General features: G+C 41.5%; 1 protein-coding gene across 2 annotated transcripts in view; it reads left to right on the top strand.

Annotated features, from left to right (window-relative positions):
- Positions 1–16,545, top strand: part of acot11a (acyl-CoA thioesterase 11a) — an 86,208-nt gene that overhangs the window by 31,159 nt on the left and 38,504 nt on the right. For both annotated transcript variants that reach the window (XM_060830249.1, XM_060830248.1), the window contains exons 3-6: positions 5,296–5,365; positions 11,462–11,522; positions 11,982–12,083; positions 15,848–15,983. In XM_060830249.1, the coding sequence (XP_060686232.1) occupies positions 5,296–5,365; positions 11,462–11,522; positions 11,982–12,083; positions 15,848–15,983 (369 nt within the window). The remainder of the gene's footprint in view (positions 1–5,295; positions 5,366–11,461; positions 11,523–11,981; positions 12,084–15,847; positions 15,984–16,545) is intronic.

Here is a 16,545-nt window from a genome sequence, read left to right as displayed (position 1 = left end):
CCTATTGTTTCCAGGCTACCTCCTTTGGTATTCTGGGATCTTTATTATCAGGCCCTAGGAATTCTTCAGCTTTCAGTCCCATTAATTTCTCCTCTTTTTTTTCCCGCTAATAATAATTGTCAGCAATTCCTCCTTCTCCATAGACTCCTAGTTCCTGAGCATGTTTGGGAAGTCACTTGTGTTTTCTGTGAAGACAGAACTAAAGTAGCTGTTCAGCTTGTTCTCCATTATTGATTCTCCCATTTTGGACTGAAAGGGATCTACATTTGTTTTGACTCTCTTTGTTTTCTTTTTAAATAGTTGAATAAACTTTTACAGTCCTTTTTCCTGTTCCTTCCAAATTTACTCTCATACTCTTTTTTTTAATGTGCCATTTAATTAGTCTCTTGGTCTTTCTTTGCCAAATTCTAAACTGCTTCAAATCCTCAAGCATGCTACTCTTTCTCCCAATTTTGTGAATCTTCTTTTTCTAATTAGTCTAATTAATTTAGTTATTTATCCTTGGTTGAGTCACTTTTCCTGTTGTTCTTTTTTGTGTCAGAACAGAATATGTAAGGAGTGCATGCTTTTGTCTCTAATGTATTAGTCATTGCCAATCCAATAAAGGGGTGGCATGGTGGCACAGTGGTTAGCACTGCTGCCTCACAGCGCCAAAGACCCGGGTTCAATTCCCGCCTCAGGCAACTGTCTGTGTGGAGTTTGCACATTCTCCATGTGCCTGCGGAGGGTTGGTGTGGACTTGTTGGGCCGAAAGGCCTATTTCCACACAGTAAGTAAGCTAATCTAATCTAATCTAATACATTGTCAGACTGTTTAATTTAAGCAAAAGGTTTATCGTAGCCAGTTCACCCCTCAAACCATCACAGTTCCATTTGTTTGAATTTAGGACCCTATTTTTGATTGGACCACTTTACTTTTTGTCCCACACAAGATTAATTAATCCTTTCTCATCGTACAATACAAATCTAGTTAACCCTATTCCTCTATGCACTGGTCTAAAAAAACTCTTTCGCTCATACTCGAGGAATGCAGCCAATACTTGATATTGTGAATGTGGTTTGCCCAGTCTCTATGTAGATTAAAGTCACCCGTGATAACTGTAGCGTCCTTGTCACGTGCTTCATTAATTTCCTGTTTAATGCTGTTCCCTACTTTACCACTACTTTTTTGAAGCTTATAGATGATATCCACTAATGTTTCCAACTCCTGTTGCTTCTTAGCTCTAGCCAGACTGATTTTCTTTCTAGATTTTCTAAACCAATATCCTTTTCTCACAACTGCAATGATTTCATCTTTTACTAACGGTTCCATTCCATATTCTTTTCCATTTTACCTGTCCTTCCTAAATATTGAATACCTTTGGATATGTTGTTACTTTTGCCTTCTGATCGTGCAGAGAAGACTTCTGTTGGTCTTTTTATGTCACAATCTACTGTTATGGATCAGACCAAACTCCCTCAAAATATATTAAGAAATTAGCCTAGACCCTAACTTTTTAATATTTTAAAAGCAAATGTAAGGCATTAAGTTACAGACGCAATTCAATCAGTCAAACTACTTGATTTTAAGCAAACCACACTTGATTTTTATACGACAGTTAAAATGCAGATAAAATAAAAAGACAATTTGACTTAAATATAACTGTCAAAATGCTTAACAAAATAAAATATATATTAATTACTACTAATTAATTGTTCCAACATTGTAGCATCCCATAACTGCACCTTTGGCAAAAGCAAATCCAGTAAAATAGATCATCTCATGTGCAAGTCTCACAAACTTTTAGCTGTAACAGAGGAATAAGAGCTTCCACATCCAACTTCAAAATCCCAGCAAGTGTTAAAAGCAAAAATGAAAAATCTTTTTTCTAAGGGACTTGATCCCACCCATTCAGGCTGCTTTTGTTGTTTCAGCTTTAAAAAAAAACAGGCTGTTTACTTTATTGGCTTTGTGCAGACTGCTTGTTATCTGTCTCAATCTATCTTCATTACAAAAAACATGATCAACTACACCTCTTAAAGCCATAGTATTGTGACATTAGTCATGTTGCTCCCATGAATTATATTGATTTGATTTCACCTCTAAAGATCTTTCCTTCCTTCTGTTTCATTTAACATGTTAGCATTTATCCTGTCCCTATTCTTACTTCCAAAATGTGCTAAAATCATTTTTTCTGTCTTCCTTGAAATGGGCATCCTTTTTGACCATCCTGTTGGACTATTAACTTGATGGATTTCTTAAAATTGAAATTGCTCCCTCTTTTCAAACAGCACAATCTACTTAATTAATTTTGCAATCAAGCTGTCTTATTTTAATATAACAAAAGCTAAACAATTTGAGTTTCCCCAGCAGGTCACCAAGCTGACCAGTTCTGTTTCCTTACCTTCTCTCTCAGCAAAAATCACTTTATCACCGCCTAACAACAGTTCAAGTTATTTTTTACTGCATTATTTAACACTAGATGATAACATCACTTCATGGTTATTACCATGTGGAATTCATTGCATGAATGATTGGTGGATCAAGATTCAGTAAAAGCTTTTAAAGGGAATGGGATATATAGAACATTTGTAAAGGGAAACTGTTATAGCACAATGGAGAATATTCAGGGAATGGGACTAATTGGCGAAAACTTTATCCAAGAACCAAGATAAAAGGGGGTTGAATGGCCCTTTTTCAATCCTGAGCAATTCTACATTGTACTCCCACTTTGTGAGAAATCTCTTATATCATGTTTCTGACATCTGGAACTTTTCCAATAATGCATGTTATGGGTACCTCAAAATTTGTATTTCATAGTCAAGTCAGGATTTGTCTTGGAGGAGAAAGTGAGGACTGCAGATGCTGGAGATCAGAGTTGAGAGTGTTGCTGGAAAATCACAGCAGGTCAAGCAGCATCCAAGGCACAGAAGAATTGACGTTTCGGGCATAAGCACTTCATCAGGATTTGTCTTGCCTGGCCAATTTCAATTCATCAAATCTGGGGGAAATGTAACAACAACTGAGCAACACAATACACTTAGCTAAAAAAAATTAAAGATTAAGTCACTAGATGTTGCCAGACCTGCTGAGTTTCTCTAGCTATTTCTGCTTTTTTTTGTTTCAGATTTCCAGCATCTACAGTTCTTTGTTTTTATTTTGTTGCAGAGATTTGGATGTTTTAATATTTATGGTTTGAGATTGGAGAGACAAAAAGGACAATTATTTTAGGAAAATTGACTAGAGATATCAGAATGGCAGTGTAAGTAAGCAATGCTCCAAATATTCTAAGTAGATAGACAACCTTCCATCTTGTAAGGCGATGGTTTACATTGTCATGTTCAAACCTATTGAGCATGTGTCTCAGGAGTTCCAGCCTGGCACGGCAGTCTCTGCTGCAGGGGAAAACAGTGAATTGCTTAAATTGATAGGGTATTAGCATTCAGTTGCAGGCTAGACTAAATGAATTAACCTCCACTAAATGGAGACACCAAAGAAAACATTTAGTACTTCTTTTCAGATTCTTGAGGGTCTTCAGATGTAAATTGTTAATCCTTCTGCCAAAAGTGAATATTCTTTAAAAAAAACAAGCAGTATACAAGCATCAAAGAAATAGTCCTTTTTCTTCATGGACGAGAGTTTAATGCATTGGATTAGACACTGTCATATTAATTTTTTGGGATATTAATTTATTTTCAGGTTCAGCTGATGGAATGAGGTTTCTTTTGATGGCTGGCTGTAGTGAGCACCCCAATGAAGTTAAATCTCAAACTAATTTATGGGTGGCAAGGTGAATCAGTGGTTAGCACTGCTTCAGGGACCCAGGTTTGATTCCAGCCTCGGGTGACTGTCTGCGTGGAGTTTGCACATTCTCCCCATGTTTGCATGTTCTTCCCATATCTGTGTGGGTTTCTTCCAGGTGCTCTGGTTTCCTCCCACAGTCCAAAGATGTGCAGGTCAGGTGAATTGGTCATGCTAAATTGCACATAGTGATAGGTGCATTAGTAGGGATTAGGGTAATGGGTCTGGGTGGGTTACTCTTCGGAGGGTCGGTGTGGACTTGTTGGGCCGAAGGGCCTGTTTCCGCACTGTAGGGAATCTAATTATTAATTATAATTTGTCCAAAATGTTAGTACTGTCCACATTGCAAAACAGGATTCAAATTTGGATGAAAATGTTGGTTACTAAGGAGATTCCTATAAGATGGCTGGTATGGTGAACAGCAAATGTCCCACTATTTTGAGACAATTGTTGAACAAAAGTAAATTTTAAATTCTTTCTCATGATGGCCAGGCCAGTGTGTATTGCCCACTTCCAATTGCTCTTAAGGTGGCAGTGAAATGCAAACAACTGAGTCTTTACTAGTGAATTGACCTCCCAGGTTTCTGGTTGAATTAACATTTGTAATGAAGTAGACTGTGCTATACCTAACCCGGAAGTCCTTGAAGCTGACACTGAATGCAAATAAAACTGAAAATCCTCTATTTTCTGGCACCGGCAATGAAATTTCCTTCCTTGTGTACCATTTCACAACTCTATTCCTGGGAAGCAGAATATTTGACCCGTCCATTATAAATCAAACCAGAAACCTTATGGCAATGAATACATAACAGGAAAGAAACAGAGGGACGCGAATCTTTAAGTGAAGACAGTTTTAGCAGGGAAGGGCAAAATATGGCAGTACAAGCTTGGAGAGCCAAATGGCCTGTTTCTATGCTGTATTGTTGTTTGTTAGAAATGGCTGTAAATGTGTTATTGGTCAGTTATTAAATACATGTCTTGACTTCTATATTACCTTTGGATTCACCTGGTATACATGTTAGAAACCCAAATCAAAGCTGCATGCTGGAAATATAGATTATATCAATTACTTTAAACCATGGTGGCATCTGCCGATGATTGACTGCTTTCAGCTGTGCTCTTGCATTTTGAACACATTCCAGTCAGAAGATGTTTGTAATTAAGTCTCTGGGCTTTCACATTAATAACTCATGTTAATGATAAGGGAATTAATTAATTTATGACCTTTCCAGTATCAATACCTATGTCTGTATCTTTAATAGACTGTTTAGTCCATAGTATTCTCATGTCCTAACAGAGAGTTGTGAATCAGAAGCCTCAGAGATTTTAAACCTTCTCAGTTTCTGAAATGTAGTGAATCAAAAAACTGTTATAATCTGGAGCTTTAACATTTTAATGCAGGGTAATATTCTTATAACAGGTATCCGTCTCTGTCCTTCAATTTTAAATGTAAAATCTTATCTTGACGTCGTTTTTTTTTTCTTGTCTGTTCATCCTCCCTGCCCAAAAATGAAGCGGAAAGGCATGCAAACTGTCCCTGCGTTACAGCCTCTGTGGATGATATCGACTTTGAGCATACACTCAGGTAGTAATTTCACTTGACTCCATTTTATTCTATCGATGACTGCATTCTTATAATTGTGGGGAAATGTGGGTATTAATTAACTGAGTGAATCAAACATGGCACCATTAGAATTTTTCACTCATTATTTGAAATGAAGCAAATAATCGTGTTGAAGCAAATTGGTGATTTATACCTGACTATGTTTGGGATTTTGCATACATCCCCGTTTGTGAGGTGATTTAAGACACGAGCTGAAAGGCAAAAATAAGGCACAAACGTATAATGCTCCTAACCAAGCCAACAAGTAGTCCATCAAATGCCGTGCTTTTTTTGCTGTTCTTTTCTGTTAGGGAACCAGACAAAACAATCTTTGTGGTATCAGCATGAGGTATGGAATCCTTTTATGCATGGCCTTCCAGTGAATTCGTAAAGTACAGAATGCTGACTCATAATTCCTATTGCTGTGAAAGATCCTAACACATATTTTTCAGTGTAAATTTTCTATTGTTGATGCATGTTCTTTTACATTTCAGCAGTTCATTTCACAGATAAGAGGGTTTGGGCTAGTTACAGCATGATCTATGAATGTTTGAAAATGAGAGTCTAGCCTTAGTGCTGATCCTAATTTAAATCATTTGATAATTATATGATAAACATATAATTGTAACTTGCTGTGCACATACTGCCTGCTAAATTTCCTTACGTTACAATAATGATCTCACTTCAAAATACTTTGGCTGTGAAGCATTTTGAGATGTCCTGAGGTTATGAATGGTGTCTTATGAAAATGAGTATTTCTCTCGCTTCAGCTAGATGGTTTAGTGTGTTTCATGTTCATGAGGTAGCTGAGAGAGATTGGTTTGACAGAAATTGTGGCACTTGCTTTTTCAATTGTTTAAAGATTTTCCATGCAATTTTAGTTTTATTAAATTTGGATAATGTGCAGGGAACCTTGTATGATAAAATATCATTAAGCTGTTTGGCTATACTAGATCTGTCTGGCTTTGCTCCTGACAAGATGCAGCATGAAGCCTTTCTGTTGCCTGTCCTGCCTTGTTGCTTTTTCCTCTTCGTTGCTGTGTTATTGACTTGTGTTTATTTTGCTTTTGTTCCTGGCCTTCTGCTGTTCTGAATATTCACCTTTTTTGGCCTATGTTCTGGGTGGCAAATAATGAAAGGGTGGCAGAGAGATCAGAGTTTGTATTAAAGTCGCAGTGTTGGAGAATATTGAAGATTAGGTAGAAGCAAATGGGATATTAATACATTCGAGAGCAGGATAGCATATTATGGGACTAGTAGGTATTTCAGCAGAACAGAGAGCAACTGAGCATGGTACTGGAAGCAGCAAGGCCAAGGACTTTCAATCCCATAACCACCCAAATTTAAAGTAAAAATCTAAAGGCAGTCAGTAAAAGTGGAACAGAGCTGTGTGGTTGTGGATTGAGTTGGGCGTAATGCTCCTTGAGTAACATCTTGAGAGACTGTTACGAACCAGACTAAACCTCCTCAAAATATATTAAGGTGGCCTCGACCTCACCTTTTCCTTATTTTTAACAGTAGGTGTAAGGCATTTTGTTCCAGATGCAATTCAATTAATCAAATTACCAGGCTTGAAGCAAAATACACTTTATTCTTATATTACAGTTAAAATACAAACAAAAGAAAAAAGAATTGGAGTAACTTAACTATTAGAACGCTTAATAGAATAATTTATTATTTAACTACTGAGCAGTAGCTGTTCCAGTATAGTTACATGCCATAAAGACACCCTTGGCAAAGACAAGTTCAGTATAATAGATTGTCTCACAGCAAATCTTCAGTCCAGGAGGAAATAACATCAAGAGAAAACTCTCCGTGAGAGAGAGAATTCAAGTATTTTGCTATAACAGGGTGCTCCCAAAATGCAACAACTACTAAAATTTAAACTAAAATCCTGCTTCTTTGGGAGCTCAATCCAACATTGTCTTGCTGCTTCTATTGTTCCAGCTTTAAAACAAAAATCCCAAGGCCTAATAAGCTGTTAACTTCGTGGGCTATGGACCGACTGCTCATCATCTCTGTCTCACCTCACTTCATTTTTAAAAAAAGGCGAAATAGAGCTCAGGGCCATAGTATCATTACAGGAGATCGAGCCGTGAATTATAACTTGGTAGACATGGGAATCACAGAAATGTTGAGGCAACAAATCTATCTGAAATGGCAGAAATAATTTGAAACGATGGCTGAATAGGTGTGGCAGTGTAGTTTTACATAATTCATTTTTGAAAGTGAGCTCTGTTCATTTAAAACTAAATAACTAAATTGTTACCACTTTGGAAAATTGATTTATTTATTAAAGTGCTGGAGTCCTTACAACTGCCCTTTGCATCATTGGCCTCTCAGGCCCACACTTTATGGTCTTCATGGCTTTCTTGTAGAACTTCAGTTTTCAGTGAGCTAACTTATAGCCTTTCAACTTTGCTTACTAATCATAGTTGCTTTACCAAATGTTGAACTTGGAAGTAAACACTGGGCATGCCAGGGGATCTCAAAGACTCTGTAATTGTGATCAGCTTCATGAAAGGAGGTAAGACTGATTGTGGTAATGACAATGGGGTCACCCTTCCCTCTGCCATGAGGAAAGTCATTGTAAAATTCCTCCTCAATCTTCTTTTCCTGAGGAACACCTCCCAAAATAACAAAGTGGATTCCGTCCATCAAGAGGCACAGTGGACATGATCTTCATAGTAAGACAAGCTCAAGAAAAGTTCAGAGAGCAGCAGCAGCCTGTTTACTGGGTCTTTTCTCCTTGAAAATGCCTTTTCATTCTTTAAAATAATGTCATGAAAATCAAGCATTCAGGGCAGATCATGAACTATGATTGGCACCTGCAGTTTTGGAAACAGTGGAAGCTGGCAGTAGGCACAGCTTGGAGAATGAGAATGAGAATACATGGTAGATCTGGAGACCTTACAGATAAAAACAATGACTGCAGATGCTGGAAACCAGATTCTGGATCAGTGGTGCTGGAAGAGCACAGCAGTTCAGGCAGCATCCAACGAGCAGCAAAATCGACGTTTCGGGCAAAAGCCCTTCATCGGGAATAAAGGCAGTGAGCCGGAAGCGTGGACAGATAAGCTAGGGGAGGGTGGGGGTGGGGAGAGAGTAGCATAGAGTACAATGGGTGAGTGGGGAAGGAGATGAAGGTGATAGATCAGGGAGGAGAGGATGGAGTGGATAGGTGGAAAAGGAGCTAGGCAGGTCGGACAAGTCCGGACAAGTCATGGTGACAGTGCTGAGCTGAAAGTTTGAAACTAGGATGAGGTGGGGAAGGGGAAATGAGGAAGCTGTTGAAGTCCACATTGATGCCCTGGGGTTGAAGTGTTCCGAGGCGGAAGATGAGGCGTTCTTCCTCCAGGCATCTGGTGGTGAGGGAGCGGCGGTGAAGGAGACCCAGGACCTCCATGTCATCGGCAGAGTGGGAGCGGGAGTTGAAATGTTGGGCCACAGGGCGGTGTGGTTGATTGGTGAAGGTGTCCCAGAGATGTTCCCTAAAGCGCTCTGCTAGGAGGTACCCAGTCTCCCCAATGTAGAGGAGACCGTATTGGGAGCAACGGATACAATAAATGATATTAGTGGATGTGCAGGTAAAACTTTGATGGATGTGGAAGGCTCCTTTAGGGCCTTGGATAGAGGTGAGGGCACAGGTTTTACAGTTCCTGCGGTGGCAGGGGAAAGTGCCAGGATGGGAGGGTGGGTCATAGGGGTCGTGGACCTGACCAGATAGTCACGGAGGGAACGGTCTTTGCGGAAGGCGGAAAGGGGTGGGGAGGGAAATATATCCCTAGTGGTGGGGTCTTTTTGGAGGTGGCGGAAATGTCGGTGGATAATTTGGTTTATGTGAAGGTTGGTAGGGTGGAAGGTGAGCACCAGGGGTGTTCTGTCCTTGTTACGGTTGGAGGGCTGTGGTCTGAGGGCGGAGGTGCGGGATGTGGACGAGATGCATTGGAGGGCATCTTTAACCACGTGGGAAGGGAAATTGCAGTCTCTAAAGAAGGAGGCCATCTGGTGTGTTCTATGGTGGAACTGGTCCTTCTGGGAGCCGATACGATGGAGGCGGAGAATTGGGAATACGGGATGGCATTTTTGCAAGAGATAGGGTGGGAAGAGGTGTAATTCAGGTAGCTGTGGAAGTCGGTGGGCTTGTAAAAAATGTCAGTATCAAGTCGGTCGTCATTAATGGAGATGGAGAGGTCCAGGAAGGGGAGGGAGGTGTCAGAGATGGTCCAGGTAAATTTAAGGTCAGGGTGGAATGTGTTGGTGAAGTTGATGAATTGCTCAACCTCCTCACGGGAGCACGAGGTGGCGCCAATGCAGTCATCAATGTAGCGGAGGAAGAGGTGGGGAATGGTGCCGGTATAATTACGGAAGATCAACTGTTCTATGTAGCCAACAAAGAGTCTGGCATAGCTGGGGCCCATACGTATGCCCATGGCTACCCCTTTGGTCTGGAGGAAGTGGGAGGATTCAAAGGAGAAATTGTTATGGGTGAGGACCAGTTTGGCCAGACGAATGAGAGTGTCGCTGGAAAGGTACTGTTGGGGATGTCTGGAGAGGAAAATATGGAGGGCTTGGAGGCCCTGGTCATGGCGGATGGAGGTGTAGAGGGATTGGATATCCATGGTGAAGTTGAGGCGTTGGGGGCCGGGTAAACGGAAGTCTTGGAGGAGGTGGAGGGCGTGGGTGTTTCTCGAACGTATATGGGGAGTTCCTGGATTAGGGGGGATAGGACAGTGTTGAGGTAGGTAGAGATGAGTTCAGTGGGGCAGGAGCATGCTGAGACAATGGGTCTGCCAGGGTGGTCAGGCTTATGGATCTTGGGAAGGTGGTAGAACCGAGCAGGGGGGGTTCCCGGACTATGAGGTTGAAAGCTGTGGGTGGGAGATCTCCTGAGGTGATGAGGTTCTGTATGGTCTGGGAGATGATGGTTTGGTGATGGGGGGGTGGGGTCATGGTCGAGGGGGCAGTAGGAAGAGGTGTCCTTGAGTTGGCGTTTAGCTTCAGCGGTGTAGAGGTCAGTGCGCCAGACTACCACTGCGCCCCCTTTATCGGCTGGCTTAATGGTGAGGTTGGGATTGGCGGGCTGCGCGTTGTGAGGGTGAGATGTTAGAGTGGGGGAGGTGGGTAGACAGGTTGAGGTGGTTAATGTCCCGGCAGCAGTTGGAAATGAAGAGGTTGAGGGCGGGTAATAGGCCAGCGCAGGGTGTCCAGGTGGATGCAGTGTGTTGGAGGTGGGCGAAGGGATCTTCTGAAGGTGGGCGGGAATCCTGATTGTGAAAGTAAGCTCAGAGGCGGAGGTGACGGAAGAATTGCACGACGTCACGGCGTGTATTAAATTCATTGATGCGTGGACGGAGGGGGATGAAGGTGAGTCCTTTGCTGAGGACTGATCGTTCGTCCTCAGTGAAGGGGAGGTCTGGAGGGATAGTGAAAACTCGGCAGGGCTGGGAGCTGGGATCTGGTGTGGATGTGGAGCTGGGAGTGGGGTCGGAGCCAGTGGGTGTGATGGTGGGGGAATGGGGGTGGAGTCATGAGCAGGGGTAGTGTTCCCCTCAGGGTTCTGGGGGGTGGGGATAGTGACAGTGAGGTCTGTAGTAGAGCAGGCTCAGACCAGACCAGAAGGCTCAGCAATGGCAGACAAGAGTAGCTCTCACCACAGTGGCACCTGGTGGAAGGTAAAGACAATGGCATATACTGAGATGAACAATAATATAAACCAGTACAAACTAACCATTGTTTGCAGTATATGCGGATGTTAGTTACAGATAAAAAGTAAGATTGAGTGCCATTTCCCAAGCTGTTCCCACTTGTAAAAGAATCAAGAGCGATAGTGATAGTAATGTTATGCAGGAATATGGGAAAAGAGAGGAGGTTACAGTTAGATAATAGAGTTAGTGCAGGCATGATGGGCTGATTGCCCTCCTTCTGCAATGTAATAATTCTGTGATTGTGAAATGTCACAAAAAATATGACAATTGGTGTGATAGCAGGAAATCAATACATTTGAAAACATTTTGCTACATTAAGAGACTTTTTTTTTCCTTTGTAATTCTATGTGCTAATTTTGTTTTCTTCCAGCATTGGACAAGTAGTAAACATCAAAGCAAAGGTGAATCGTGCCTTTAACACAAGCCTGGAGGTATTAACCTTTGTTTCTACAATGATGTTCATCAAATCAATAAAATAAGATGTCTCAATACTCTAATATTTCAAAGACTAATGGATTAAAATTACAAAAGTCTGGTGTTTATCTAGCTAAATTCCTTTTCCTTTTTGCCCTCCTGTGGTGCCTCATTGGAGTCGTAGCAACTGCCAGCAGGTTATTTCATTATAGGTAGTAAAATCAATCTCAATCCTGCTGTTCCCTCTGAAAACCACATCGAAGTTGAGTTAAGAAATCAGGCAGTGACTCTGCCACAAATTCAAGAGCAGTGAGATAAATAATAGTACCCCGGTCTCAGTGTCCCAACAGTCAGGGCATTAACCTTGAATAATTTGCTATTAAAATCTGCTTTTGGAGAGCCAGTTTGGCTTGGGACTTGTGTTGTTGGATCATGCTGTATAGATGCTTTCATTCAAAAGATACCTCTTTTCTTAGGTTGGAATTACAATCATGTGTGAAGATCCCTTAAGTGGAATACAGTGGAAAGTCTGTAAAGCATTTGCTACGTTTGTGACAAGAGGATCAGGACTTGGAAAGGTAGGAGTGGTGCTTACTGAGATCTCCAGGTTGTGCTCTAATAACTATCTTCTGTAAAGTTATTTGGCAAATTGCTCCTTTGACTTAATGGTCTTTAAGTACAAGCTCTCTAATCTAGTAGATGTATAGCCGAATATCTAAGGAAGTTGATCAGTGTTGACAGTGGCCACAGGACAAACAATTTAGGGTTAAAGTCAGAAAGTACTTTTTTTACACAAACCGTAACTGATAAACTGTATCACTCTATGCACAATTGTGCACATTGAGATAGATTGAAAGACTATTATTTGAACTGCAAAGAAGCTTTTGTCAATAAAATTCATGCACCTTACTGAAGAATCATTGCATTTTATTAGATTAATTGTAGGTGATTTTAAGTCAATATGCAGGCAGTAAATCCAGTGAACGATGATTCTTCAGAATCATATTATTGTTGGTTGCCTTGTCAGTCTGTCTAAGACAGCTGTGAATATATACAATTACTTAGTTTTTCAATGCGTTACTGTCGCAGATAGGCCAGATCAGGTAGGGATGACATAATTTCTTTTCTAATGAATTGCTTTACTGTGACACAGACTGCAAGGACACCCTTCTCAGACTGCTTCATTGTGACACTGACTGCGAGGATTCACTTCCCAGAATACCTTCCATCATGCATGCACCTTCCATCACTTTGCTGTTACTTGAGTGTAGACTGATGGATGGCAATTGGCCAAATTGGGTTTATCCTACATTTTATGTACAGGATAAATACTGGCAGTTTCTCATAGGTAGGTGCTAGTATCGTGAGGAGGCTGAAATGGATCATCCACTTGCCACATCTGGCTGAAGATGTAACAAATGCTTTAACCTTAGAGATGTGTCATCTTGCAGCCAGTGATCTAATCAGCCTTCTCTTTTGTATTGATATGCTGGGCTTCCCCATCATTGAGGAAAAGGAGACTCATGGTATTTCTCGATAATTATTTAATTGTCCTCCACCATTCATCATTAGATATGGCAGGACTGTAGATCTTTGATTGATTTGCTGGTTGTGGGATTGCACATCTCTATCGCATGCTGCTATTACTGTTTAGCTGCATGTAATATAGTATTGTTGCTTCAAGTAAGTGTCACTTCATTTTTAGATATGCTTTGTGCTGCTCCTAAAATGCTTTCCCACACTCATTACATAGGTTACGTAGTCCGAGTGCAGCACTGGGTCATGTAACCCACAATAGCTTGTATTTATGTAATACTTTCATGAGGTAAAGTGTCCCAAGGTTCATGAGAGGGCATTTTCAACTAAGATTTGACATGATCCACATAATTGGACATTTTGAACAAGTGTGAAAAATCTTGGTTTTGGACTTACTGTTAAAGAACGTTTTAAAGGAGTGCAGAGAGTAGTGGAAATTACAGAGCTTAAATCAAGGCAAGGTGAGGACGGCAAGTTCCTTTCCTTGGAGGGCGGCAGTGAACCAGTTCATTCCTTTTCGAGTGATTGTTTTCTGATTACAACCCATATATCACTAAACATGAACGAGCTTAGTTTGCACTTTGCTATATTGAGATGTAATTTCATGACCACAGTTGCTAGTCAGTATCATAGCTGTTAGTCTATCTTGCTTAATTATTTGACTTTCTGTTAACTTCTGAAATCAAATGATCTGATTTTAACAAATTGAATTCTGGCAGCACTTCGTTTTTTTTAAAAATCCCAGTAACTCAGAAAATAGTTGATAGTCAAAAAGTAACTGTGGTGCATCTTTGTCAACAGTGACTCTGTTTAGGTTGATCTCAGTTTACCCAAATACAAGTGTCTAATAATTCTGCAGTGTTTGTTACAATAAAAGTCAGGAAATTGCCATCAGTATAGCAGCAATGGTGAAGGCATTTGCTGGTATGGCTGAAGTGACAGTGCAATCAGTCAGTACACTGAGAGTCTGATTTTCTTCTTCTCAAAGTGTAATCAAGAACCTCAGAGGAACCTTTTAAGAAAATGTTGATTCTACTTCTGTGCGTGCCTGAGGATGTCTTCATATATGAATAGAAAACAATTGTAGGGATTTGTGCTTTCTAGAGCTACATATCTCGCAACCTTTTGAGACCATGTCATCCTTCCTGGCACATGTTGTAAAGTGTGATAGCAACAGTAATTTTTCTCTCTCTTGCACAGAACACTTCCAACAATAGCATAGCTGAGGTTAATAATTTGATGGTGGGAGCACCAGGCTTAGTATCTTGGCCCTTTAGATGTCCTTTAGTTCTGTACCTCATGATATACTACCTTTGTTTTACTACTTTTAGTGATTTATTTCCTTTCTACCTCCAGCAGGCTCTATCAAGTGTTCTCCCTTCTCACCAACAGTTTTTCTCCCAACTCTAGTTTCCTCTCAAATCTGATTCTTGTGATGTGTTTCCATGTGTATGGGTAGCCACCTGTGATATATTCAAGCAGGCATTCTTTCATGACTATGTAAATAGGCTATTCCACACTGGGGGCGCCACACTGGGGGCGTCACACTCAACCCTTATGTCGTTCTCAATAGAAGTCCATATGTGAACTTCCAGCTAGATCACTGGATAATGATCAGGTGGAGGGAAGTAACCATGGCTACTCAGTGGTGTTTGGTAGCTGAACCCATCAATATATTGGATCCCAGCATGACCAATTCCACGCAAAGTCCCAGGTGGCCTCCTCCTTCCACAATCGCAACTTCCCTTCCCACGTGGTTGACGATGCCCTCCTGCACATCTCCTCCATTTCACGCACCACCACCCTTGAACCCCACCCCCTCCCAATGCAACAAGGACAGAACCCCCTTGGTTCTCACCTTCCACCCCATCGACCTCCACATACATCGCATCATCTTCAGCCACTTCCACCATCTTCAAATGGACCCCACCACCAAAGATATATTTTCCTCCCTACCCCTATTAGCCATTCCCTCTGCAACTCCCTCATCAAGTCCACGCCCCTGCCCCACCAGCCCACACCCCACTCCTCACACCTGTCCCTGCCACCGCAGGAAGTGCAAAACCTGCGTCCACACCACTCTCCTCACCTCCGTCCAAGGCCCCATGGGATCCTTCCACATCCATCAGAAATTTACCTGTACCTCTACCAATGTCATCTACTGCATCCGCTGTACCCGGTATAGTCTCCTCTACATCGGGGAGACAAGATGCCTTTTTGCAAATCGTCCCAGAGAACATCTCTGGGATGCCCACACCCACCAACCCCACCGCCCCGTCGCTGAACACTTTAACTCCCCCTCCCACTCCATCAAGGACATGCAAGTCCTGGGTCACCTCCACCACCAAACAGTTACCACCCAATGCCTGGAGGAAGAATGCCTCATATTCTGACTAGGGACCCTGCAACCACACGGGATAAAAATGTGGATTTCAACAGCTTCCTCTTTCCCCTTCCCCCCACAATATGCCAGTCCCAAGCCTCCAACTTGGCACCGCCCTTCAGACCTGTCCATCACTCCCCCCTCTGACTTATCACCTTCTCCCTCACCTTCATCCACCTATCGCTTTCTCAGCTACCTTCCCCCCAACTCCACTCCCTCCCATTTATCTCTCAGTCCCAACCCACAAGCCTCATCCTTGATGAAGGGCTTATGCCCGAAACGTCGATTTTCCTGCTCTTCGGATGCTGCCTGACCTGCTGTGCTTTCCCAGCAACACACACTCAACTAGAAGTAGCTTCAGCAAAGGAAAGTGGCCTTTCTCCAATATTTGCTTCATTGTTGTAACCATGGATCTCTTGCCAGGTGCAACTGAAGCCTGTGATTCCCAGAACCTCTGAAGAACAAATGGAATATAGCATCGCTGCTGAACGCCGCCGGATGAGGTTACACCATCTGGAAACCATCAAGGATCTAGTCTCCTCCTGTACAGTTCAGGCTGGTACCTTTTTTGCTTGCTCTGCTTCACTACCTCATATACAATCTTTATGAGAGAATAAGAAATTAATGTATAGAATAGCAGCCTTTATCCTTCACATCTACTTAACCCAAGCTATTTCAGACTCCTAATTTGCATTATCTGAATTGAATTATATATGATATGCAGTACTAAATCAGATTATTTGGCCCAACCAGTCCATGCAAATGTTTATATTCCACTCCAGCCTCCTGATTTTTTAAACATCATCTAAACCCACCCTTAGTACTATATTTTCCTTTCTCCCTGAAAGGTTTGTCTAGTTTCCCCTTAAGTCTGCATTTTTCAGTGACTCCATATAGTTACAGGTTTTCTATTTACACCACTTTTGGATAAAGACATTTTTTGTGAATTTACTATGAGATGTCTTTGTGACTACCTTAAATTGAAAGCCTTAGTTACCCTTGTGCCCTTAATAATAAGCATTCTCTCTATATCCACTTTATCAAAACCTGAAATAATTTTGATTCTATTAAGTCATCCCTCAGCCTTTTTTTTTCAAGAGAGTAGAAAGCCTATGTGCCAA

This window comes from Hemiscyllium ocellatum, chromosome 9 (genome assembly GCF_020745735.1).
Source record: "Hemiscyllium ocellatum isolate sHemOce1 chromosome 9, sHemOce1.pat.X.cur, whole genome shotgun sequence".
Taxonomy (NCBI): domain Eukaryota; kingdom Metazoa; phylum Chordata; class Chondrichthyes; order Orectolobiformes; family Hemiscylliidae; genus Hemiscyllium; species Hemiscyllium ocellatum.
Note: the sequence above shows the minus strand (reverse complement) of the source record. Positions and strands in the feature narration are given on the sequence as shown.